This window comes from Nycticebus coucang, chromosome 15 (assembly GCF_027406575.1).
Source record: "Nycticebus coucang isolate mNycCou1 chromosome 15, mNycCou1.pri, whole genome shotgun sequence".
NCBI lineage: Eukaryota > Metazoa > Chordata > Mammalia > Primates > Lorisidae > Nycticebus > Nycticebus coucang.
In genome coordinates, this window is record NC_069794.1 from 81,514,081 (window position 1) to 81,540,493 (window position 26,413).

Genomic DNA, 26,413 nt, shown 5'->3' on the forward strand with positions numbered 1-26,413 from the left:
TGTTTTCCTTTCTTTCCTTTTTAAAAACCTCTCTTCGGGGCTATAGGACCATTGCTCAATTGGCTAGCCGATGGGGGCACTGCCAAGAACAGGTGCAGAAGCGCCAGGGAAATCCAACTTCGAGAGAGGATTCCAGTAGCAGCACTTAGGGTGCTTAAACCCCCGACTTTGAGGCTGCACTGGCCTGGGTTTAAACCCTTCTTCTGTTCCTCGCTACTTGTGTGTTCTGGGCCACATTTTTAAACTTCTCTGAACCTCAGTTTCACCTTTTGGGCAATGGGGGAATAATTTGTCCCCCCAGGGCTTGCACTGAGGAGCAAATGTGAAGCCCTGGGCACCATCCGGCACAAGTTAGATCCCCAGCCGCTTGCTGCCTCGGGACGCTGGCTGTGTTTGGCTCACCCAGGGCGGCTGCAGGCCACCTTGTGTGGGAATCTGCAGGCTGGCTGTGTCCCCCCACTCACCCCTCCCTATGCCCCTCGTCTTTTTTGTCCTGTCTCAGCAGCTCTCTATTGAGATGAATGGCATTTCCAGGTTTCACCTCTGATAAGTGTTCCTCTGCACGCAGCCAGAATCTTAATGTGCTCTCTGTAATCTAACGGCCATCTCGGCTGACTATTAACAGCTTCTCTCAGGTGAAGTGGGCTCGCAGCACCAGATGGGCCCCTGCACAGGCTCACCATGATGCTGCCTAGTGGGGTGACTCCCAGGAGCTCAGAGGGAGTGCCCTTGAACCCCCCACAGGCTCCTTCTGGGGATTCTAACATGCAAACAACTGGACCTTTTTCTCCCTTGGTGTGTCCTGTGGATGCTGTTTTCCGTGTGCCGACACATTGGCACGTATTTGCACACCATAAACATGAACACTAGCTTAGGAAGGAGATGGGGGCTGAGCTTGGAAGGCAGCAGGGTGTAAGATAGGGAAACTTCTTTAAAAACCGGCAATTTTAATATGAGATTTAGGTGATAGACACTAGTAGATACTTAACACCCTTAAATTTCTTTAGGGATCAGGCCCCCTCAACCACGTGCTGACTGTGGGAACTACCAGGTTCTTCATTCTCCTGCCACTGGTTGACCTCCCAGGAATGGGCCCCTGGCCAGCCCGGGCCAGCGAGGCTGTCCTAGGTGTTTAGATGATAGAAGTCAGTCCAGGACCGATGGCAGAAGCTGTAAGGTGTGAAATTTCAGAGTTGTAGGTGGAGCTATATTCTACCGTCTGGAGAACAGAGAACTTCACAGAGAGATTAAGTCTGACATGTTAAGAGAAGCTGCAGAGAGAGAGGGGTAGAAAGAGGTGTGGAGAGAGAGGGAAAGAGAGGAACAGTAGAGAAAGCAAAGAGAGAGAGAAAACTGCCCGCTTCCAAGTCCCAGCCACATCTTTCCTCTTTTCAATTTTTTATTTTTTTATTTCTTAGTTTTTTTGGATTCTTTGAGCCAATATATTTTCCTTTTTGTCTAACTTACTTTGAGCTAAATGTCTGTTGCTTATCGCTGGTTAGAGCTAGACTACCTTTTTTTTTTAATGGCGAAGTCTTGCTCTGTCACCCAGGCTGGAGGACTGTGGTGTGATCATAGCTCACTGAAGCCTTTCAACTCCTGAGCTTAAGTGATCCTCCTGCCTCAGCCTCTCAAAGTGCTGGGATTACAGGCATAAGCCAGCGCACCCAGCCCATGTACTACTTTTGAAGGAATTGGCCTTCATTTCTCAGGTATTGCCACTAATACACCGTGAGTATTAGAGGGGTAACTCTTAGTTGGGTGCCGTGGCTCATACCCGTAATCCTAGCACTTTGGGAGTCCAAGGCAGGAGGACTGCTTGAGTCCAAGATTTCAATACCAGCCTGGAGAACATAGCAAGACTTCAATCTCTACAAAAGATGAAACAATTAGCCAATTGTGATGGTACATGCCCATAGTCCCAGCTACATAGGAGGCTGAGGTGAGAGTATCATTTGAACCCTAGAGTTTGCAGCTGCTGTGAGCTACGACTGTGCTGCTGTGTTCCAGCGTAGGCGATAGAGCAAGATCCTGTCTCAAAAATAAATAAATAAATAAATAAGTCAACTCTTTATGGGTATTCAAAATTCTTGGCTACCAAAACCTAAATAGCCCCTAAAATGTACCAAACTGCATGAGATAAGATGAGATGAGATCTCACTAAGTATACAAATCTTGCTAGCACTAATCCTGTAACCAATCCTGTAATAACTTTGTGGTGGTTAATTTTGTGTCAGTTTGGCTGGGGGCTAAAGAATGCCCGGATAGCTGGTCAAACTTTATTTCTGGGTGTGTCTGTGAGGGTGTTTTCAGAACAGATTAGCATTTGAATCAGTATTTTGAGTAAAGATCCACTCTTACCGCTATGGATGGGCACCATCCCATCTGTTGAGGCCCATAGAAGAAAAAGGGGGCAGAAGGGTGCATTCACACCTCTTCCTGAGCTGGGATATCCATCCATCTTCTCCTTCCCTTGGACATTGGAGCTCCTGCTTGTCCAGCTTTTGCACTCAGAATGGGCCTTGTACCATGTGCTCCCTGATTATCAGGCCTTAGAACCCAGCCTGCTCTATGCTACCAGCTTTCCTTGGTCTTCAGCTTGCAGATGGCAAATCATGGGACTTTGTGGTCTCCCTGTGTGGGTCAATTCTTCTATGAAGCTCCTCTTATGTATGAGTGTGCTTATGTTGGCAGCACTGTACAAACAACTCAGAAAGGTTTCATAACCTTGGTATATCAGTGTCTCACAGCTGTGTTTGTGTTGATGTATGGCGGTGTCTTGCTGAGCTTGCGTTAGAGCAAAAATCAAGCATTACATTTCTTGTTAAACTTGGCCAGAGTGGAAGTGAAATCAGGGACATTTTAGTACAACTTTGTGGGGATAATGCCATGAAGAATATAGCAGTGTGCAAATGAATTAAACGTTTTTCTGAGGTGAGAGAAAGCATCACTGATGATAAGAGGTCAGGGCGACCAGTAATAAACAGAACTGATGAAAATATTACAAAAATTTGTCAAAATGTGTGTCAAAATTGTCTGTTGATTGTGAGAAGCATAGCAGATCAAGTAAACATTGATAGAAAAACAGGAAAATTTTAACTGATAATCTTGGAATGAGAAAGAAGGTGCAAAAATGGTCCCAAAGGAGCTCACTGATGAACAAAAGCAAAGGAGAGTTGAAGCTTATCAAGAGCTTTTGGAGATGCAAGAAGACATTTTGGACTGTGCTATCACTAGAGATGAAACATGGGTGTACCAATACGACCCTGAAACAAAGTATCAAGGCACAATGGAAGGCAGGTAATTCTCCACAACCAAACCAGTTCCTTCAGTCCAAATCAAGAGTTAAAATGATATTGCTAACCTTTTTTGATATCAGAGGGATTTTTCATTATGAATTTGTACCAACTGGACAAACAGTTAATGAAGTTTATTATTTGGAAGTGCTGAAAATGCTGCATGAAAAAGATGAAAACGACCTGAGCTTTTCACCAACAACTCCTGCCTGGCTCTTCCATCATGACAGTGCACCAGCTCACACTGTCTGGGAGGGAGTTTTTACTCAGTAAACAAATAACTGTATTGGAACATTCTCCTCACTCACCTGATCCCTCAGTGACTTTTTTCCTTTACCTAAAAATAAAGGAAATGTTAAAAGGAAACCATTTTTTATGACATTCAGGACATCAAGGGTAATACCACAATAGCTCTGCTGGCCATTCTAGAAAAAGAGTTTCACAAGTGCTTTGAAGTTTGGACTAGGCATGGATGTCAGTGCAGAGCTTCCCAAGGGGAGGACTTGGAAGGTGACTGCTGTGATATTCAGCAGTGAGGTACTATGCATGTAGCACTTTTTCTAAGACCAGTTTATAAACTTAATTGCCAGACCTTGTATATCTAGATATTAATTCTGTTTCTCTGGAGAGCCGTGGCTAATATAAATCCTAGGCTCTGCAGACTCCCTCAGGTACTCAGAGAGCACCGCCTGCCCTAGCTCTTGGCTCCAGCACCTCCAACTCTGCACATTGCCTCCATCAACCTCTCTCTTCAAGTTGTATCCTGGACACCCAAGCTGGCCTCTGCTACCTTGCACATGAGGGTGTGACGTCTTCTGGCCTCTCCCATGCTGAGATGCCTCTTTCTGTTGTCACCAATTACAGCAGCCCACATTCTCTTTCAAAGTGAAGTTTTGATAAAAAGCACCTCTTAATCAAGGCCAAATAGTTGAGGACAGGACAGAGATTACAGGAATCTCTGAGGGACTGCTATACACACTGAGAAAACTGTCTTGTAGAAATGTGGTCCCCAAACCTGGGCCATGGACTGGTACTGGTCTGTGGCCTGTTAGGAACAGGGCTGCACAGCAGAACCTGAGCAGCAGGACCAGCTAGTGAAGCTTCATCTGTGTCCACAGCTACTCTCCACTGCTCTCATCACTGCCTGGGCTCTGCCTCCTGTCACATCAGCGAGGGCATTAGATTCTCACGGGAGCTCCGACCCTACTGTAAACTGTGCATGTGAGGGATCTAGGTTGCACGCTCCTTATGAGAGTCTAATCCCCCTACCCGTTGTCCATGGAAAAATTATCTTCCATGAAACCAGACCCTGGTGCCAAAAGGTTGGGGACCACTGCAGTAGAACACCAGAACATCAGGTGACCATCTAGCCCACCCAGCAGGCCCGCTCTTACATTTGCTTATGTTTTCAAAACTGCAAAATGGTTTCAGCTGAGGTCCAGTTGCTCCTCTCACAAAGATCCAATTATTGAGACACCCAGAGTTGCCAAGGAAGAAAGGAATGTTTTAGGAACAGACACTTTGTTGGGAGAAGGGGAGAGGAGGCCTCAAATTTGTCTCCCCTGATCTCCTAATGGAGATCACGGGCTTTTAAAAGAGGGGCCTCCTTGGGGCAGGTTGTGGGGGATGGTGAATTTTGGGGTCTGTAAGTCTGCCCAGGGGCCTTCAGAATCTCAGCTCCTTTGTCCTATGGAACATCCACCATTTCTGGGAAACAACTCAGAAGGTCAAATAGTTAAGGGAGAAAATTATTAAAAAACACAGGAATCATTGGAATTTGTTCAGAGAGCAGGTTACGCTCAGACAGCACAGCCCTTTTACTCTTCTTATTAAGTTGTAAGTTGAAAGGAATTTCTGGGACAGTGTTTCTGTAATTCCCACAGAAAAGCTAGTTGTGCATTTAACACTCTCTGTTTGAAAGTTTTCCTCGGGTCGTCTGTAACTCCTGGCTGCTCCTTACCTAAACCTTTTGGTTTCATTTTAATTCTTTGGTTTAATCCATTTATTCCTTTCATTCCTATTTTCCTGCAGAAATGGAGACATCCCCTTCTCATCATCCTTCCTTCCTTCCTTCCTTCCTTCCTTCCTTCCTTCCTTCCTTCCTGCCTGCCTGCCTGCCTGCCTGCCTTCCTTCCTTCCTTCCTTCCTTCCTTCCTTCCTTCCTTCCTTCCTTCCTTCCTTCTTTCCTTCCTTCCTTCTTTCCTTCCTGCCATACGTGGCTGCCACTCTTGGCCCTACTGTATGTTAAATGCTCATTTCTGTCTTAGAATTCAAGGAAAAAAGGATAGTGCTAAGGACATAGATCATTTTGCTGCTCTATAAATAAAACAAAAGTTTCGTTTTTCTTTCCCTTCTTCCTCTTTGCTCATGTCAGAGATGACAGCGGCTCCCTCCCAGCTTCGTGCTGGGCAGGGTCTTGGGTCCAGGATTCATTCTGGAGGCTCTCAGGACAGCCTTCCGTGACAGGGCAGCTCCTCCCCCAAGCCCTGCTTCTGCTGGCGGGTCACGCTGATCAACAGACAGGGCACTTTGTGTCTGGTTAAAAAAAGGAGAGGACGACGAAGGCGGCCCTGGGTAATTGTGCTGGGGAGCTTAGGACATTCTACTGATGAAAGGCAGAGTGCAGACTCTCACTTCCCCTTCCTGCTCAGGGCAGGCTGCCGTGCCAGAGCCATAGCTGTCCTCCCTGGAGAGCCTGAAGCTGACATGGATCAAGAAACTGTGGGCAATGTTGTCCTGTTGGCCATGGTCACCCTCATCAGTGTGGTCCAGAACGGTAAGGGAAGCCCCTCACTTCGGAGGCAACAGAAGGATAGATTTTGTCTGATGATTGTTTGGAGGTCAGGCTTAGGGGTGTGTGTGTGTGTGTGTCTGTACATACACATATGAACACTTTTGCCTTGTCTCTAGTTTTTTTTATTTGAATGTATACAGGTGTGTGTATTTCTGTATGAATTTGGGCTTTTCTTCCTCCTGGTCTTTCACTTTAGAGCTGACGACTAGTCCCATTTGCAGAGTCAGGGAGGCAAGTTGAGTTTTGCAAAAACACTGAAGTGTCTACAGTCAGCATTTTAAATTTACTATTTTGTTGTTTTTATTTTTAGAAAGGATCTTACTCTATCACCCAGGCTGGAGTGCAGTGGGACCATCTCAGCTCATTGCAGACTTGAACTCCTGGGGTCTAGCAATTCTCCTGCCTCAGCCTACCGGGTAGTTGGGACTACAGGTGTCCATGACCACATTGGCTAATTTTTTAATATCTCAAACCCCTGGCCTCAAATGATTCCTCCTGCCTTGGCCTCCCAAAGTGCTGAGCCACTGTGCTTAGCCACAACCAACATTTTAACTATTAATTAATGCGGCCAGGGAAGGAGGGGCAGGCAAGGAGCCTGGAAGGAGGACATGAGATACATGTTCAGACACTTATCTGCAGGGCAGATGAGGTTGCCAGCTGCTCATCTGCATGCTTAAAAAAAAAAAAAAAAGAATTTGTGAGATGTGAAGGATAAATCACCTTATTTTCCCTCTGTATTGCTTTTTTCTTTCTTTTGGAGAAAAATGGTTTTTGTAATAACTTCTTTTTCTCTAGCAATGTGTAATTTTTGGAAGCTTCTTTTTTTTTTTTTTTTTTGAGACAGGGTTTCATTTTATCGCCCTTGGTAGAGTGCCGTGGCATCACAGCACCTCCAGCTCTTGGGCTTAGGCGTTCTCTTGCCTCAGCCTCCAAAGTAGCTGGGACCACAGGTGCCTGCCACAATGCCTGGCTATTTTTTGTTGCAGTTTGGCCGGGGCCAGGCTTGAACCTGCCACCCTCGGTATATGGGGCTGGTGCCCCACTCACTGAGCCACAGGCGCTGCCCTTTTGGGAGGATTTTTAATTCATTGATATTCTTACTAAGAGAGACAGAGAAAGGGAAATCTTTTTAGGGCTTTGCATTTCCAGTACAGGAAATCTGGGTATCTGCAGATCTGATAAAGGCAGAAATGTGCAGAACTACCTCCTTAAAATTCTGAGTTAGGACTGCCTCAGACTGTTTTTATAAGTCTCTCCAATGGCTTGACGTGACAGTTTATTAAGATGGGGGGGGCAAGGAGAGGAAAGAATTACCCAGGGCAGTTGCCATCACTTGGTGGTGATTACTGAACATTGCCTCTGTTACACTTTGGAACTTTGAGTATTTAATCACTTTGGGATGCCCTGATATTTCCTTTCATCTTGCGCGAGGATGGATGCTGGGAATTTAGCCTTCAGGGCACAGAATTGGGCTTCCCCGGGGCCTTCCAGGGAGGCCCAACTTTGTGCACATGAAGCGCAACAGTCTGTGGGCTTCTGACCCAAACTTCTCTTTACCAGACCAAACACCACGGAGTTGCAGCTCAGAGAGGGAACAAATAGCTTCTTTCAGCCATCATTTCTTCACACTCTTGTTATTTTATACTGAGCTCCCTTGGCTCTGCAAACTGGCAAGGGATTCCAACCTGCACACCCCTACAGAGTCCCTGTGCTGTGCCGGGCAGGATCCTGAGCCCATGGGGATAGAAAAGTGTACAAGACAGCCTTGGTTTCTGCCTTCAAGGAGAGGAAAGCTCAGCCTGATTGACCCGGCCCATCTCTGCAGAGGCAGTTGCATGGGTGGGTGGGTAGCACTTGTGCAGCTCTGGGTGGGGCCTTCCCTCCATACTCCTATATTTTAACTTAATATAGCCTAGTGGACGGGGGTCCTCATGCCCTCTCACCGACTTACGCAATGGGACTGAGCTCAGCTGGGGGCTGGAATCTACTCTCTCCAGCCCCCTCTCAGCACAGAGCCAAGATAGACAGCCACAGAGCTCTCTGTTGTGAGGACAGAGTCTCTTCACTTCTGTTAACTGAGATGCCCCAGAGGCCTGGCCTTGGTATCTCCAGAGAACCCTGGGCTTTCCCACAGTGGTCTAGCACACCCCCTGACCAGAATTAAGGTGGGTGGTAAAGTTTCTGATTATTTTTGGACAGGACCAAGTCTTCTGTGGTACAAGTGGGCAGAAGAGGTGGGATTAAAGATGGCCAAATGTCTGAGTCTTGACAATCACAATCTGAAGATCTAGACCAGTGGTTCTTAACCTTCCTAATGCCGCAACCCTTTAATACAGTTCCTCATGATGCGGTGACCCCCAACCATAAAATTATTTTCGTTGCTACTATATGAAGTAGCAATGAAAGGTCTAGATTCGAGACCTTTCCCAAACTCCTGATGAAAGGACGTGGTGGCCTAAATTCTTGGAAGTGGTGACTGTGATGCAGGCTTCTTGGCCCAGGGGAAGCCAGAATGGACCACCAGGGAGCTACTTTTGGGGCAGAAGACTCTTTCACTTTGGGCAGACAGATGACTGCGGTGTGAGCAGAGCTGCAGCATAGCCTGGATGTCATGGCTTCTGTCCCTCCCTAGTGCCCTGTGAGCCCACAGGGGTATGTGGTCAGGGTGACTTTGCACATGGCTGTCTCACCCATGTTTGTGCTTGGGAAGGGGAGTTTCTGCTGCTCCTTTGAAGCCACAGAAGAGCCCCTTGCCTACCTCTTAGTGGCTTAGGGAGAGACCTGATCATCTATAAGGCCTTTGTGTCACTGTTAAATGTGACTGTGGGGGTGGAGGAGCTAAAAAACCTTGGAAAGAGTTGGGAGCTAACGCCCTACTTGTTTTCAAGGGTGAGTTTCTGGGCAAGCTCAAAGATCCACATTTGCAATTCTAATTAACCTCAGTGTTGCCACCATTGATCTACCTTACAGAGTTTATATGCAAAATCTGTACCTTTCTTCCCTCACACCTCAAAGTGCCATTCTGAACCCTTCCTGTTAGTTTTGAAAAATATTTCCATGTGGTTACCAGGCACTGCATACTGTATCCCAAGACAATGAGGTTAAGTTCCACACACGGCCAGCATGGGGTTGGGCTCCGCACGCTTGGTAAATGGCATGAGCCCAATTCCCTGGGAGTGGGCAGAGTTGATCTGCCTGGTTCAACTTCCTTTTTGGCCTTTCAAACACTTGTCAGTCATCAAGATCTTTGAACATGTGGCTCTCTTCCAGCTCGATCCAGCAGAATGCAGATTTGGAAAAACAGAACACAAGTTTAAAATACATGGTTTTAGGCTCGGCTCCTGTAGCACAGTGGTTATGGAGCCAGCCACATACACCAAGGGTGCCGGGTTCGCACCTGGCCTGGGCTAGCTAAACAACGACAACTGCAACAAAAAAATACCTGGGCATTTTGGCAGGTGCCTGTAGTCCCAGCTACTTGGGAGGTTGAAACAAGAGAATTGCTTAAGCCTGAGAATTTGAGGTTGCTGTGAGCTGTGATACCACAGCACTCTACTGAGGGCAACATAGTGAGACTCTGTCTCAAAAAACCAAATAAATAAATAAAATAAAATAATGATTTTAAGAAACCTGGACCAAAGCTATCAAGGCCAGTTTGCCCCAGAGCACAGAGAGATGTATTGCCTATGAGTAGTGGGCAGAGTGCCTCCTCTTGCTGAGAAGGTGCAAAGTTGGGGAACACCCTGTACTTCGAGAAAGTGGTTTTCACAGAAAACCATACTAAAAAGATTGGGAGGAGACAAGAGCCTCCGGGAGGGGCTCAGGAAGCTGAGCCCAGGTAGTGATGGCAGAGGAGGGGTGTCCACTCTGGCTGTAGGGGAAGGTGGCAGGTGTCAGCATCATCCTCTCTCCACCAGGGGAGGAGACCTTCTCCAGGTTTCTTTTTGGGATGTCAACATGTCAAGAAAAGAGTCAAACTCTGGGCATGGTGCTACAGGCATGGTGCTACATGCCTGTAATCCTAGCACTCTGGAAGGCCCTAGGCAATTGGATGGCTTGAGCTCAGGAGTTCGAGACCAGCCTGAGCAAAGAGCAAGACTCCATTTCTATTAAAAATAGAAAAACTAGCTGGGTGTTGTGGCAGGCACCTGTAGTCCCAGCTACTCAGGAGGCTGAGGCAAGAAGGATAGCTTGAGCCCAGGAGTTTGAGGTGCTAAACTCTACCCAGAGTGAGAGTCTGGCTCAAAAAAAATAAAGGAAGACAGTAGTCATGGCTTGTGAGACTGTGCTAAGGAGGGAAATGGAGCTGTTGTCCCAGCTGTTCTCACCCCAACACACACACCTAAGGAACCTCATGGGGCACCAGGCTGGAAGACCTTGCAATCCAGCCTGGGCTTTGATGGGCTCCAGAGATGGGGTCGTAGAGTCATGTAGTCCCCTAGTGCGGAAATCTTCTCCATACTACCTGCCATGGTGGGGAGCACTCAGCCCACCCGGCTTGTCTTTTTCATCTGGAGGCTGACTTAGAGCTTCCCTGTGCCAAGCACAGTGCTTCCTGCTGTCTGCAGTTTTATCTCATTTAGTCCGTGCACCCTAAGAAATAGATACTCTTACTTATTCTTATTTTATGGATAAGCAAAGTGAGGAATAGGAAGGTTAGAACATTGGTTGAAAGTCTCAGAGTCAGGAGTGATGAAACTGGGATTCAAACCCAAATGCATGATTCTAGAGCAGTGTTTTTCAACTTTTTTTTTTTTTTTAGAGACAGAGTTTCACTTTGTTGCCCTCAGTAGAGTGCTGTGGTGTCACAGCTCACAGCAACCTCCAACTCCTGGGCTTAGGTGATTCTCTTGCCTCAGCCTCCCAAGTAGCTGGGAGTATAGGCGCCTGCCACAAAGCCCGGCTGTTTTGTTGTTGTTGTTGCAGTTTGGCTGGGGCTGGGTTTGAACCACCACCCTCAGTATGGGGCTGGTGCCCTACTCACTGAGCCAGAGGCACCGCCCTCAACTTTTTTTTTTAGTTTCACAGCACACTTGGACCTACGGCTAAACTTTCATGGCACATTTAAATTATGTTGATCAAAAAGAAAAGAGTAAAAAAAAAAAAAAGAACATACTATACTTGGAACCTCTTTTAAAAATAATTTAATTAATGATCTTTAAAAAGTTTCAAGGTACATCTAAGATCCTTTCATGGCACACCAATTGAAAATCACTGCTAGAGACTGTATATTGCCTTGAATTCATTAATTCAAGCACTCACTACTGAAGAAGTTCTTTCTTCTGATGGGCTAAAACCTGCTGCCTTATACCTTCTATCTGGCAGTTGTGGGACTGTTAGAAAAGCCTAGATGGTGCCTGCTGCTTCTATGTTTACAGTGTCAGCTGTCAGGTCCCTTTGTCAATACATTGCTTCTCTTATGACTCAGTTTCCAGAGTCCCCTGCCATTGGATCACCTCTCCTCTTCTCTTGCTCTTATAAAAATGCAGATTATGTATCTTTTGTGCAGGAAAACCAAAAATGCGGGGAAACCAATCCTGAGATCCAGATACCAATTCTATTAAAATAATCTCCATAGGAGTTACTCTTCTGAGGACTTGGGTTATACTGCTGACTCACACTGACTTTGTGGTTAACTAAAATCTCAATATCTTTTTATGTGACCTTGAGAAACTTCTCTGATCCTCATTTTCCTCAACCGAGAAGTAGAGTTATTAAGAACATCCATCTGTGGTTGCTGCAGGTCTTGATGAGATGACACCAGTCAAGCAGTCAGCCGTGTCCAGCATGCTGCAGGCTTGCCATGGTTGCAGCTCTCTCTCTCTCTCTCTTTCTTTGTTTGAGGGTAGGAAAGATCTGTGTATGTTCTACGGGGAGGGGGTGGGAGGTGGGGAGGAGAAGGAGGAGGAGGTAAGAGGCTAAGGTTTCCAGAAGTGGGAGAAGCAGTGATGAAGTAAAGGCCTGCAGTGAGTGGCAGGGATGGGATCCAGACCCGGGTAGAGGCTCACCTTGGGAAAGAAGGAGGGGTTTGTTTTTATTAGCAAGGAGGGGAAGGATGGAGGCAGAGGCAGAGAGGGACAGTCACCTTGTGCTGCTGATTGCAGAAATAACCTCTGACTTTCTTAATACAGCGGTCCCTCTGTATCCATGGAGAAGACTCGAGGGTACCAAATTCTGTAGGTGCTCAAGTCCCTGACATAAAATGGCATAGAATTTGCTTGTATCCTGCACACATCTTCCCGTATACTTGAAATCATCATCTCTAGATTACTTATAATACCTAGTATGATGTAAATGCTATGTACATAGTTGTTATATTGCACCTTTTAGGGAACAAGGGCAAGAATAAAAAGTCTGTACATGTTCAGTATAGATGAAAAACTTTTCTGAATATTTTGATCAGAATATTTAGTTGGTTGGTTGACTCCATGCGTGCAGACCCATGGATAAGGAGGGATGACTCTACGAGGGATGACTCTGTTCACGTGTTCTGAGGCAGAGGATGCCCTCTTGGGCTCTGCAAAGAGAAGGGTCAGAATGTTCTATCATGCTCTGTGGTAAGAAGAGACCTTCCGAATGGACAGATGTATTAAAGCCCGTGTAGCTGATGGACTCCTTCAAGGAGCTTCAAAGTGACAGCAAGAGGAAAACACATCCTCGGATGCCCAGCTGAATTTTAATTCCCAGTTTCACACTCCCCAGAGGCGAGGTGACTCTTCCTGAGCGATAGGATCCTTATCTGCAGCGTGGGGACAGTGCCACCCCCTGCACAGAGTGGGTGCAAAGACCACTAAGGGAACGTATGCCCGTTGCCTGCCATGGCGCCTGGAATATGGCAAATGCCTCCTTTGCACAAGCTAGCCCTGGAGATATAGGCACAATGGGCATGTTCCCACAGAGGAAGAGTATTTTTTTTTTGCAGTTTTTTGGCCAGGGCTGGGTTTGAACCCACCACCTCTGGCATATGGGCCAGCGCCCTACTCCTTTGAGCCACAGGCGCCGACTAGAAGAAGAGTATTTTTGCCAACAAGGAAAACACGAAATGATTTTATTCATATACACAACCGATCAGGCACCTTTGCATGTCTTTTTGACGAGGCTAATGGGAAGTCGATGAAAAGGAGCCCAGTGGTTGGGTCCTTGACAATCACATGTATCCCCTTTCTATTGGTCTTGAAAAACCAATAAAAAAATAAGATGGGAGAGGAGAGGGGGTGGGTGTTCCGTCCCCCACCGTCCAACCTCTGGTCACACGTCCACGTTGTCTCCACGTTGTCTCATCTCATGCGTCCTGAGACCGTCACCCTTCTCAGCTGCTGTCTTGTCCCTTGATCCTGGTTCTCACCTGCTCAGCACCTGCTAACTAGGGACAGAGGGGCTCTCTGATTGTGCACTTTCTCTCCTCAAACTTGTCGATAACTCCTTTTGCTCTCACTTGGACCGAAGCTCAGAAGTTCTCCACACAGCTCCCAGGGTCACAGTCAAACTGCTACCCCCAAGGGCACTTCTCAGGGATCATCTTCTAGCCTGGGCTGGGCCCTGGCCTGCTCACTGAGGCTCACTCTGCCACCCTCTTGAGGACTTCAAATGGCCCCTTACCACACTCTACTTTTTCTTTTGTCTATTGCTCAACTTACTGTATACTCTATATACTTTTTTTTTTGAGACAGAGTCTCACTTTGTCACCCTCAGGTAGAGTGCTGTGGTGTCACAGCTTACAGCAACCTCCAGCTCTTGGGCTTAGCTGATTCTCTTGCCTCAGCCTCCTGAGTAGCTGGGACTACAGGCGCCCGCCACAACCTTTTGTTTTTTGTTGCAGTTTGCCCAGGGCCAGGTTCGAACCTGCCACCCTGGGTATATGGGGCTGGTGCCCTACTCACTGAGCCACAGGCACCACCCATATAATTTATATATTTTGCTTACTGTGTGCTCTAGCTTCTCTGCTGTCCTTGTCCAAAGCTCTTTGTCTGTCTGTTCTTGGATGCAAGCTAAGAGCATCTGAGTCTGGCTCATGGCAAGTGACGGGCCATTAAAAGAGGGCGTCATCATCTACCTCTATGGCCTCATTCGAGGTTCTGCGGGGTCCTACCCATTCCCCAGGCCCCCATTCCCCACCCTGAGCTGAACATCCTGACCCGCAGACAGCTCTTGCTGCTGGACCTTTGCAGGAAGGCTGTTCCACTGAAGCAGCACCATCTCCCTGCTGTCCCCGCTCCCTCCATCTGCTGGGCTGGTTCCTGCTTGCTCTTCAGAGTTTATCTTACATGGAACTTCCTGTAGGAATCGTTCTGTGACCCAAGCACTGAATCGAGCTGCCTCCTTTGACCTTGATGTCACTGTGCACTCCCTCAGTCTCATCTTGGCACAAATCACTCTGTTGTGTCATTTCTGCTATAACTGTTTGTCTGTTTCTTTAGACTAGTGGTTTTCAACCTGTGTGCTGCAAATGCTTTAAACGATCATTAATTAAATTATTTCCAAAAGAAGTTCAAAGCCCAGTAAGTATGCTCTTTTTGTTTTTTTTTTACTCATTTTTTGATCAACATAATTTAAGTGTGCCCTGTAAGTTTAACTATGGGTTTAAGTGTGCTGTGAGATAGAAAAAGATTGAAAAGCACTGGTTTAGGCTGTGAGATCCCGGATTGGGGGGGGGGGCGCCTCACCCTCTACTGCATTTCCAACACCAAACACAGTGGTTAGGAGAGCAGCTGCTGAGAACATTTCTGCTAAGTGACAGTTGATGAAGGACATTCAGGGCTGTTCTGAGGTCGAGTCAGGCAGCATTTAACATTCTAGTAAGATAGTGAAATAATAGGGCCCCTGAACACTCAGGTTATGAACCAAATCCAAACCTTTCTTCCCTGGCAGGATTCTTTGCCCACAAGGTGGAACGCGAAAGCAAGACCCAGAATGGACGGAGCTTCCAGAGGACAGGGACGCTTGCCTTTGAGAGGGTCTACACTGCCAAGTGAGTCCAAACTCAGGTGCTGTGGACTGACAGGGTGGGGCATGGGCAGAGGGCCTCTTTATAGGAGCAAATGCCTCCCTTGAGGCCGTGTGTCTGTCTGGGCCAAACCTCTGAGTGCCAGTGCCAGGGAGACAGGGTGCTAGGAAGCCTAAACTTTATGTGGGAGGCTTTGGGGACACCCTTCATCATCCCAGCCTGTGCTGTGTTAAAAGAAAGTAGAGGTATTAGAGCTGTGATCTTCATAGCTCTAGAAACATCTAATCATGTCATTTGGCCAGTGGAATTGACCCATTTCCTATGGGGTAGACCAGAGATGCTATGGCGAACACCAGCCATGACTCATCAGCCAGCTTCGGAGGCAGCAGGCGGGATGCTTTGTTGACAGGCTTCAACTCACCCGTCCCTCACTTCCCTCAGGTGGGAGTCTGGAGGAGACACCAGCACATTTCCTAACATGGGGTCTCCTTGAGCAACCAGAGCAAGAACAGAAAGAGTGAGGACATTGCACACAATTGTGTTCCCTTTTTCTTTTTGGAGGCATTGTAGAGTAGTGTGGTGCGATAGCTCACAGCAACTTCAAACTCTTAGACTCCACTGATCCTCTTGTTTCAGCCTCCCAAGTAGCTGGGACTATAGGTGGTTGCTACATCACCCAGCTAATTTTTCTATTTTTAGTAGAAAGAGGGTCTCATTCTTGCTCAGGTTGGTCTCAAATTCCTGAGCTCAAATTATCCACCTTCAGTGGCCTCCCAGAGTGCTGGGATTACGGGCCTGAGCTATCACACCCTACCCCAACTGTGTTCCGTTAGCGCATTCTTTACTTTGAACAAAAAGGCCATTGAAAGCATCGGAGCAGCTCAGTGAAGATGAGTATGATCTATTTGGGATCTCCTTGATGCAGAATGCATTTCGATGGAGGGGTTGTCTGAGAAGTACGGGCGTGTAGGCCGGCTTCTCTGCACAGGGACAGGAGGTGGGGCACCCAGGAAGGCTTCATGCTGTGGCACCTGTGGAGGAGCTGACTTTTGGTTCCAGCCCAGAGGGGACTTTGATGTCCCCAGAGATCTTTCCAAAGAGGAAGTCATGGCCACCCAGGACAAGTATGTTCAGAATGGCAAGAACAACACAAGCAAATTCAGGGGTAGCGATTCACACTGAGGGGCCTAGAGGGAGTCCTGGCATGGTGGCCTCCTGGGGGAGTGGAGGGACATCTTCTCCACTGCTGTTTCTCATCCTTGGCCCCTTGCTCCCTCAGCTTCTACGTGGCTGCATACACTGTCTGGACTATTCACGACACATTGGCAGGGTGGTCACAGGATGATTGCCTGGCCCCTAAAGCTCTCTGGGCCCTTTAACTTCCCTGGTTATTCCTGAGTGCTCACAGTGCCACTGCAGAGGGTGCCCCAGACACCCTTTTTCCTTTGTCCGCTGCCTGCTCTGCCCTACCCCTCATGCCAAGCATATCTGTCCAGGGTTATTTCCACAGTCTGATCTCAAGGAAACTCTTTGCTGAACTCCTTAGAGGAATATTTCTCTTTTAACATCTGGACTTTGGTGTATTAATTCTCAGAATCATTTTAAGAAGTATAAAGATATGATTTAAGATATTTTAGATCCACTTGAAAGAGGGCAGGGAAAATGTGTCAGTTGCCGTCAACCTCTTTGCCATCCATGTGCATGAAATACAAGAAGGTGTCTTCCATCAGAGGCAAGGTCACAACTTTTCCCAAGACAGAAGCCAAAGAAAATGTTACTACTGGGCTACCAGTTTGGAAAGAGAAGCTGCTTCTCCCCAGATGGCTACGTTCTCACTGGCTCCATTGTGATTCTGTCCACTCCTCAGTGGATCCATTTTGGAGACGCTACAGTGGAATTTCTCCATATCTGGTTAGAAGTTCCCATTTTGCTGGCAATAAAGAAGAAATGGAACAAGCAAGGCTGTCTAAGTTTCTGCCACTTCCCCCTTTGTGCTTCTACCTGGCCTCCGTGGCTGCCAGCCTCCAAATTGCTGAAGTTTCCTTTGATTGGTGATTGTGCCATGTCATTTGGTTGGGTGGTTCGGAAGTTCTGGAATCATGTGAGGACCAAGAGGTAAGAAGGCACAAGAGGAGAGTGGAGGGCGATGGCTGCTGCCTGGATGTGTCTGTTAGTATAGGCTCTGCAGCCCAGCTCTCAAAACTCACTGGTTTTTACCACTTACCCTACCTGAGGGCGGAAGAAGTGGAAAGTGGGAGGGGAGAGAGAGCCTCAGAGACGTAGGAATGAAGAGGGCAGGGAGGAGCATTTCTGTAAGATGAAAATTACTCAGACACTGCTGTGGTTCTCTTACAAAGACCACTTCCTCTTTCCTGGCCCAACCACATGTATGCGTCTGTCTGAATTGTAAAAAGCGTTCAAAGATCAATGAAGCAGGTGACTGCATGCTGGCAGAAGCCAGGGCAGCTCGCGTGCCTGCCTCTGTCAGGAAACGACGGGGCAGGGGCTGTGTGTTATTCTAGCAGAAAGTTCCCCAATGGCAGCTTCTCTAGGAGCCTCCAAAAGTGCCAAAAGGGTTGCAAGATGATCTGTGGAGGTGCAGGAAGAAAAGAATGGGTATTTACTCTTGCCATCTAAAAAAATAAGAAATGAAGTTGTATTCATTTTTAATTTACAGACTGACAGTAGTACATGTATAGAATTTTTTCATAAATATATCCATCATAGGGTTCCATGCTCAAAACTACTGGTCGATGGGGTGGGGTAGTGACTGTGCCAATAAAGAACAAATATCATTGGTGGATTGAAAGGTCTGATGCATACATATGTATTTTTCGGCATAAAGTCTGACTGCTGATGAATATAGCTCCAGATTCTGGGGCGGTTGATGAACAGACCTCCCAGCCAGCGTGTCCATCAGCTCAGACTTGACCTTGATCAATGATCTGTCCACCGCTCATCTCTCATGAGGGTAGAGCCAAGTCAGGGTTTGAGAGCTACAGGGAATTGGACCATTTCTTTCTTTTCTTTTCTTTCTTTTTATATATATATATATATATATTTTGGAATTGGACCTTTTCTTTCTGTTCACGTGTATAATATGTAGTTCAATTCCCTGTCCTCAGCCAATGAGCACAGCTAGAGCAGCATTGGTCTAAGTGTGGTTTTTCCTGGTCTCGTTTCTGTCACAAGATCTACTGAGAAGCTTCTAGTTAGACCTCAAGAAATATGAATCAAAATGGGTTTGTCAGTTCTGTTTTGCAGAAAAAAATGGCACAAAACTCAAAAGAAAATCCAACTGGGTGCGGTGGCTCACACCTGTAATCCTAGCACTCTGGGAGGCTGAAATAGGAGGATCACTTGAGCTCAGGACTTCGAGAATGGCCTGAGCTAGAGTAAGACCCCATCTCTACTAAAAATAGAAAAATTAGCCAGGTGTGGCAGGCACTGGGCAACTCAGTAAGCTCAGGCAAAAAGATCACTTGTACTTGGGAGTTTGAGGTTGCTGTGAGCTAGGCTAATGCCATGGCACTTTAGTCTGGAGCAATAGAGTGAGATTCTGTCTCATAAATAAATAAACACATTAATAAATAAATAAAAGAAAATCCACAATAATAATAATAATTTGTCAGGTGGGAAAGGCATGTCTACTAGGTGTTAAGAGGGGAAACACTGGAATAATCATAGCCATTGTTTATTGAATGCTTGATGTAAGCCAGGCAGAACTTTATTTCATTTTATTCTCACAACAGTCTAGAGAAGTAATTCATTTTCTTCTTCTTAAAACAATTTTTAAAAAATTTTTTAAATTTTGCGACAGAATCTCACTCTGTCACCCTGTGTAGAGTGCCATGGCATCATAGCTCACAGCAACCTCAAACTCCCAGGCTCTGGGAATAATCTGGAAATCCAGAGGAAGAACCCATTCTCTTACAGCTGGGAGAGTATCATCCAACTCCAGACAGGAACCAAGATAGGTTCCAGATAGGAACCAAGATGACTTGACATAAAAGGCAAGAATGATAAAAAGACTTATTCGATGTCAACTCACTGGACAGTTGACTATAATGAGCAAGTCCCTTGGCAATTAAGGACTTTCTTTCCTTTTGCATTACTCAAATAAAGTCACTCTTAAAAACAAGACAAAACAAAACAACATCCCCCATAAACATGAGAATGTGGAGGAAGCAGGGAAAATCTTTGGTATTAATAGATTCTCAAACTATAATAGCATCAGATATTCTATCCTATAAGGCAGTGAATGTTATTCAACTACCTAAAAAAGGAATTTTTTTCTCTAGTTTTCTTGAACTAGATGAGTCATGTTTCCAGACCCGATGCTGCAGCTTTGTACCTCTAGTAATGTGTAAGAATAGCTGTGATGCTGGCGCTCGGCCACTGGTGTGATTGTAACTGCAGGCCTGGTTTGTTCACTGAGCACTTTACCCCAAATGGTCATTCGTAAGGGCCTCCTGCCCTTTGGAGTTCTTACTGTGTCCAGTAGACCAGTGAACATTTTGGGAACCCAGAGCACTTGAACAGGTGAGCAGGGGTCTGCTCTCTCTCTCCCGTGCCTGGTTTTTGCTGTGCCTGTCTCCCAGGATGGAACACACAGGTTTTCCCTCTATCACATTCACAGACTTCTTTTCTAAAGGGTCTTTGCTCATCAGAGGGGCATACAGGTCCTTCTCTGGGTTTTCTGCAGGGAAAAGGTGAAGAGTTGGCCATTCCAGAGCATACCACTGAGGTGTGAGACCCTAGCAGTTTGAACGAACTATTTGAAAATTGCATCTTTGCTTTTACCTATATAGTTCAAATCACATTAGACATCAGCATGTATCAGAATCACCTGAGGCTTGTTAAAACACAGCTGTCTGAGCCTCCTTCCCAAAGTTTTTAATTTTGTGGGTCTGAGGTGGGCATGAGCATTTGCTGGTCCAGGGAGCACACCTCGAGCACTGCTGCAGTAGCCATTGGCTCTTAGAACTCAAAAGGATTTCAGAGGTATCACCAGGCCCTTAGGTTTACACACAAGGAAACTGGGTCCAGAGAGTTTGCTTTGGCAATGACAAACAGCTGGTTAAAGTGATGACAGGGACAAAAGCCTAGCTAGGTGCCCTTTCCACTGGATTGCATTGTCTCTTCCCTTTAATGCCTCTCAAGTCATGTTATGTTGTTGTTCCGTGGATGGGAATATCATTGTCCTGATCTGGATTGTAAACTCCTCAAGAGGATACCAATGATTTAAATTGAAGAGTTAACAGCCCTGGCTTGGGAATCAGACTGACTAGGGCAGGCGTCCTCAAACTTTTTAAACAGTGGGCCAATTCACCATCCCTCAGACCGTTGGAGGGCCGGACTATAGTTTAAAAAAAAAAACAAAACTATGAACAAATTCCTATGCACACTGCACATATCTTATTTTGAAGTAAAAAACAAAACGGAAACTAATATAATTCATACCGCTTCATGTGGCCTGTAGGCTGCAGTTTGAGGACACCTGGACTAGGGGATGAATCCTGGCTTTGCCATTCCCTGCTGGGTGACCCTGGGAAGGCTATTCAGCTTCTTCAAGCTTCCATTCCCATCTGAAGCATGAAAGTGTTTGTAGAAGGCAGCCTAATGTCCCCCACTCCAGAAAAAAAATATGTTTACATCCTAATCTGGGGAACCTGGGAATGTGGAGGCAGGAGGGTAGATGTCTCATTTTCAAATGATTGAAAATAGGTAAGATGTGGCTGGCCCAAAGGTAGTAAGTTATCCTGATTGATTGTTCACAGTCACAGGTCAGACTCTTGTTCCAGTCTCCCTTTCTTCCCCCTACTGCACTTGACTAGTCTACAAAGAAAAAAAAAAAAAAACTTGATTGGCTTTGGCAGAGTTGAGGTTGGAAGGAGAACCTGAGCTAAGGAGTACAGGTGGCCTCTAGAAGCTGGAGAGGGCAAGAGAATGGATTTTCTGTTAGAGACTCCAGAAGGCCTGTGATGCTATTAATATAGTGACTAGACTATTTAGACCCATTTTGGACTTCAGGCCTCCAGAGAACTATGAGATGATACATTTGTGTTGTTTTAAGCCACTAAGTCTCTGGCCACTTGTTACAGCAGCAAGAGGAAACTTACACAGCTGTCGTGTGTGCTCACAGGAGCATGGTGAGTTTAATAGCAACGATGGGTGTAAAACATCAGTGTAGTGCCTGGCATAGAGTGAGGACTTCTAGGGAGGGAGAACTGTGCTCTACACGCAGTGATTGTGCCATCAGCAAGCTAACTCTCTGAGCATCAGCTTTGCTGAACTAATCTTGGTTTTCTTAATGCCTGAAGATCAACTTCTTTCGTTAGCCTGGCCTGCAGACCTGGGCAGATTTGAGTGTCTGATATGAAGATTTCCTTAGTGGGGCTCTTCCCCCCCCTCCCCCCACCGACTGTGGCCACACCCTCTGTCTGCATCGCACTCTCCAGTTCCAAGAAGCACATCAGCACAGCCAGGAGCAGGAACCCTGCCAAAGAGAAAACATCAAGAAAGCAAGTCTCCGTGATGCTTCACCGTGGGAACAGAGCTAATGGATTCTGAACACGTGCTTGCTTTACGCTATTGTCTGTTTCCGATGTGGCGGCTGACTGCCCTGTCTTAATGGGTAGATGTAAGTGGAAGTATGAATGGGACTCCTCGTACATGATGATGATTATTAACTGGGGTTCTGGAAAATTTTCTGACCACATTGCAGTAACGTGTTCTCTGATTGCTTTCCTCCCTGTTTATTTATTCCACAGCCAGAACTGTGTGGATGCATACCCCACGTTCCTTGCCGTGCTCTGGACGGCCGGGCTGCTTTGCAGCCAAGGTAACTCAGCTTTCCTTTTATACGCTCTCCATAATGTGCATCTCAAGGAGGTTCAAAGGGCAGGCTTTTTGTTAAAAAGACTTTGCTTGACCTCTAGCTCACATCTGTGAAGCCCTGGAGAGGTGAGAGCCCCGGGGAGGCTGTGTTCCAGGCGTGCTCTGTGCCCCGGGCAGAGCGGGAGTGATAATGCATTGCTAATCCTTGCTCCCTGGTGGCGGTTGAGAGCGCTGAGCTGACAAGGGTGGTTTAAGGCTAAATGCGACTCAGAATTCTTAAGCAGAGTTAGCTCAGATATAACGGCATTATAAGCAAGAGCACCTGAGGGATCTATTCTGGGACTGCTGTCCCTCGGTTGTTCTGCTAATAAGCTTCCACCTTGGTGGCCCTACTTTGGGATACGTCCACAGGGCCATAGGCTGGATCCCAGGTTCTTAGCCTGCCCTGCGGTATTGGCAGCCCACAGTCTTGACTCCAGCAAGTTAGAAGGACAGATAAACTCCTAGAATTGATTTAAACTTAAATAGAAACTAGAGTCATACTCTTGGTCCCCTTTTGCAATTTAACACCTGACAGGCTTGGCCACACCTGGCATTGTGCCTGATGGTGGTTCAGCGTGAACTTGCCAGTTTCTGTGGCTCAGTAGGGCACCTGGAAAGGCCACAAGCAATGCTGTAATGAACTTTTATGAAATTTCTTTTTTTTTTTTTTTATTGTTGGGGATTCACTGAGGGTACAATAAGCCAGGTTACACTGATTGCAATTGTTAGGTAAAGTCCCTCTTGCAATCATGTCTTGCCCCCATAAAGTGTGACACACACCAAGGCCCCACCCCCCTCCCTCCGTCCCTCTCTCTGCTTATGAACTTTTAATTCTTATCATTTTCTCCCCATTCTATAAAGTAGATAGAGTAGATCTTATTTCCCTTTGCACAGAGCTCGTTCCAGGCTGATGAGTAATTGAGGCAAAATGAGAGCCCTGGTCTTTCAACTCTAAATTCTGAAGTTTTCACAAGTATCTTTTTTACTTTATTCATTCATATAACAAAGGATACTGAACGACGATTACAAGCCAAGCCCTGTGCCTGGATATATAGGGTTAAATAAAGCAGAGATGGTGGTGAAGCACCCAGACCACAGGGTGGTCAGTGAATGGAGACCTGATAGCTAGGAGTGAGGAACACCACAGGAAGAGGAATTAGGTGCAGCGATAGAAAACCGGGGGAGGGCGGTGGAAGCCACTTAGAGGACACCATGTGGCCTCCTTCTGTGTGTAGAAGGCTGTCAGGAAGCTCACCATTTATTTTCCATTTTCTATCCAGAGTTAAATAAGAAACATGTCTGGCGTTACTTGAAAAATCAAGTCAAACTCAGCTCATACAGAAGTTATGATTCCTTTTATGTCATGGGTGCTATTTGATGTAGATGAATGCAGAGTTGCTCTAGCTAGATAAATACACAAGGAGTTTGAAGGTATTGCAGAGCCCTGGAAATACACATTCTTTGTCAAAATAAGCTTTGGCATTGCTAGGGAACAAAAACATCAGTAAACCCTGGCTGATAATTGTGATTTCTTATGAATGTAGTAGATTGTGGAAGTCTTTTTTTTTTTTTTTTTAGCTGAAAGGAAGCTCAGCCCAGCACTTTACAGAGAAGGGTCCCACACTCCAGGGGAATGAGGGGCTTGCTCGAACTTCAGAATTCTAGGGCCTGGATGTGCACCCTTCTGAGTTCCCAGCAGCTCCGGCCCCCACTGAGCTGCTACCTCCAGAGGGGCAGCAAGTTCAGCCACTTTCCATCCAGGATCTCTATTAGCTCATGTTTGGGTGAATTTCCATCAAGAGAGAAATGAGCCAGCTCCAGGGAGCAGATTCATTCAGGTGGGACAGCCTAGGAAAATCTTTGTCCAGGGAGAATCAAGAGTTGTGACAATTTTGTGACTTCAGAGAACAGGATGAACCTTATGAATGTTTTTCTTGTGTGCTTCAATTTTCTTATCTTTCATGTAAGAATCATATTTTAGAAAGCAGATGGAGTTGTGGATGGAAATGGGCTTTTGGGGAGTGATAAATTGAAGGCAAATCCAAGGGTGCTCACTGCTGGTGTGTGACCCAGGCTGTGATCACCTTTTCTAAGCCTCAGTTTCCTCATTGTAAAATAGGACCACAGTACCTAGCACTGTTCCTAATTTGCTTAAGTGAGGTACTGCGCTTTAAGGCCCTGACCCAGTGCTTGGCATATATCAGATTGAACCAAATAAAACTGCCAATATCTGACTGTTTATGACCCGCAAAAGTGGCACTTTTATGTAGTCCACTTAACAATGGAAGCTCAACAATTGTTACTACCGATGGTGGTGGTGATGAAGTTTTGAAATCAGGAAGACCTGATTGAAATCTCCCTTTCCACTGGGCTGACTTTTTTCATTCACTCAACAAACGATTTTTGAAAGCACCCATGTGCCAGGGATTGTTATCAGGCACGGAGATGATCTAGGAAAAGACAGCTGTCCTCACACATCTTTTGGCCTGAGCCTAAATTTCCTCACTTGTCAAATGGTGACAGTTACATATCCTTTCCAGGTAGCTGGGAGGATTGGAGACATAAGTTTCCAAAATACCAGGAGAGGTGCCTGGAAGGTGTAAATTATTCTACCAATACTTAATTTGGTATTTGAAAAATGCTTCAAAGTTTTCAAAGTGCTTTTTACAGCTATAGCCCTGTTTCATCCCCATACTGATTCCTAATGATGGGAAAACAGTAATCAGCCCCTTGCCCAGATGCAGAACAATTGAAGTACTAGGTTTAGATACAAGACTGAGGGGAGCTGGGCTTTCTAACTCCTAGCTCCAAGCATCCAGGACTCCGTGGGATATTGGGGCATTGCTGCTGGAGGTTTCCCAAAGACCTAGAATGCAAAGGAAATTTCCTTCCCTAGAAATCTTTGCTAAACAGTAGCAACTGGGTTCAGGAAGGCTGAGCACTGTGCTGTAGGCAGGTTCAGTGGTGAACGGTTTGACTTGAGAGAACCATCCTCAGAGCTGGTTGGGGTTCATGTCCTGTGTCCCCTTACCAGCTACCAGCCTTAAACAACCCCCCTTTGATCACCTGAGCCCAAGTTTCCACATCTGGAAGTAGAAATAATGGTTCTGGTTATGTTGAAAAGATTTGTATGAGATGATGGATAAGCAAATACTTTGTAAACTCTGCTGTGATGTCACTTTAAGGTAATATCACTATTATTAAAGTTCTTAGGTTTCTTCCAGTCTTGGGGGTTTTATCTGAAGTGCATGCCAGCATCAGCTATTAGAACTTGTGTCCTCTGCTAGAGTTTGTAGCCAACGATGACTGCGTAACAACTGTATTAATATTGTGCTAACATAGCATGTTTTGGTGTCTGTGAAACTAACATGAGTGTTTTCATTTGCTCACATAGTTCCTGCTGCCTTTGCTGGACTGATGTACTTGTTTGTGAGGCAAAAGTATTTTGTCGGCTACTTGGGAGAGAGAACTCAGAGGTGGGTAACAGGGATTACTGAAGAACCACGGAGTGATTCACACTTTTGGAGCAGGACATATCATAATTCAAAACAATATTCTGACTGGCATTTACAGCTCTGTAGGAATTCCTTGGGTGGGAGGGGGAGATTGACTAGGAGCCCTCATCCCTGTCTCCCTGAAGTTTTAGGGTTCTGAATATATAGCTTGGGGACTTGCTTAGTTTTCTAATTAAAAGATTCCTTAACCGAGTATGGTGCCTGTAATCCTAGCACTCTGGGAGGCCAAAGCAGGAGGATCACTTGAGCTCAGGAGTTTGAGACCAAGCTGAGCAAGAGCAAGACCCCATCTTTACCAAAAACAGAAAAACTATCCAGGCGTGGTGGTGGGTATCTATAGTCCCAGCTACTCGGAAGGCTGAGGCAGGAGAATTCCTTGAGCCCAAGAGTCTGAGGTTGCTGTGAGCTACAGTGACACCACTGCATTAGCCTAGGAGACAGAGCAAGATCCTGTCACCAAAAAAAAAAAAAAAAAAAATTCCTCCATATCATGTTCACTTTCAAAGTATGCTTCATATTCTTTGAAAGCCCACACTGTCTGCTCCCACCCTTCAGAGTCCAGGGCTGCAATGACTTTATGTGTAGCTTTCTAGGCCTCCTGTGAGAGAAACATTTCATTGTCTAGAGCAGGCATCCTCAAACTTTTTAAACAGGGGGCCAATTCAAGACCGTTGGAGGGCCAGACTATAGTTAAAAAAACAAACAAACTATGAACAGATTCATAGTCCCTCAGACCGTTGGAGGGCCAGACTATAGTTTAAAAAAAAAAAAAAACTATGAACAGATTCCTATGCACACTGCACATATCTTATTTTGAAGTAAAAAACAAAACGGGAACAAATACAATTCACCCCGCTTCATGTGGCCCGCAGGCTGCAGTTTGAGGATGCCTGGTCTAGAGAAATGAGACCTCAGGCTTGCCCCTTGCAGTAAGTTCTCTTGAGTAACGAATCTTCTAGGGATCCAGCAAGAATGTTGAGAA

At 46.1% G+C, this 26,413-nt stretch overlaps 1 protein-coding gene across 7 annotated transcripts in view; it reads left to right on the forward strand.

Annotated features, from left to right (window-relative positions):
- The window catches only part of ALOX5AP (arachidonate 5-lipoxygenase activating protein), a 46,376-nt gene that overhangs the window by 13,758 nt on the left and 6,205 nt on the right, over positions 1 to 26,413 (forward strand). For 3 of the 7 annotated variants that reach the window (XM_053563910.1, XM_053563915.1, XM_053563911.1), the window contains exons 2-5: positions 5,948 to 6,072; positions 14,959 to 15,058; positions 21,808 to 21,878; positions 25,311 to 25,392. In XM_053563910.1, coding sequence (XP_053419885.1) covers positions 5,948 to 6,072; positions 14,959 to 15,058; positions 21,808 to 21,878; positions 25,311 to 25,392 — 378 coding nt within the window. The remainder of the gene's footprint in view (positions 1 to 5,947; positions 6,073 to 14,958; positions 15,059 to 21,807; positions 21,879 to 25,310; positions 25,393 to 26,413) is intronic. The other 4 variants (XM_053563916.1, XM_053563909.1, XM_053563914.1 and 1 more) reach the window with 3 other exon arrangements.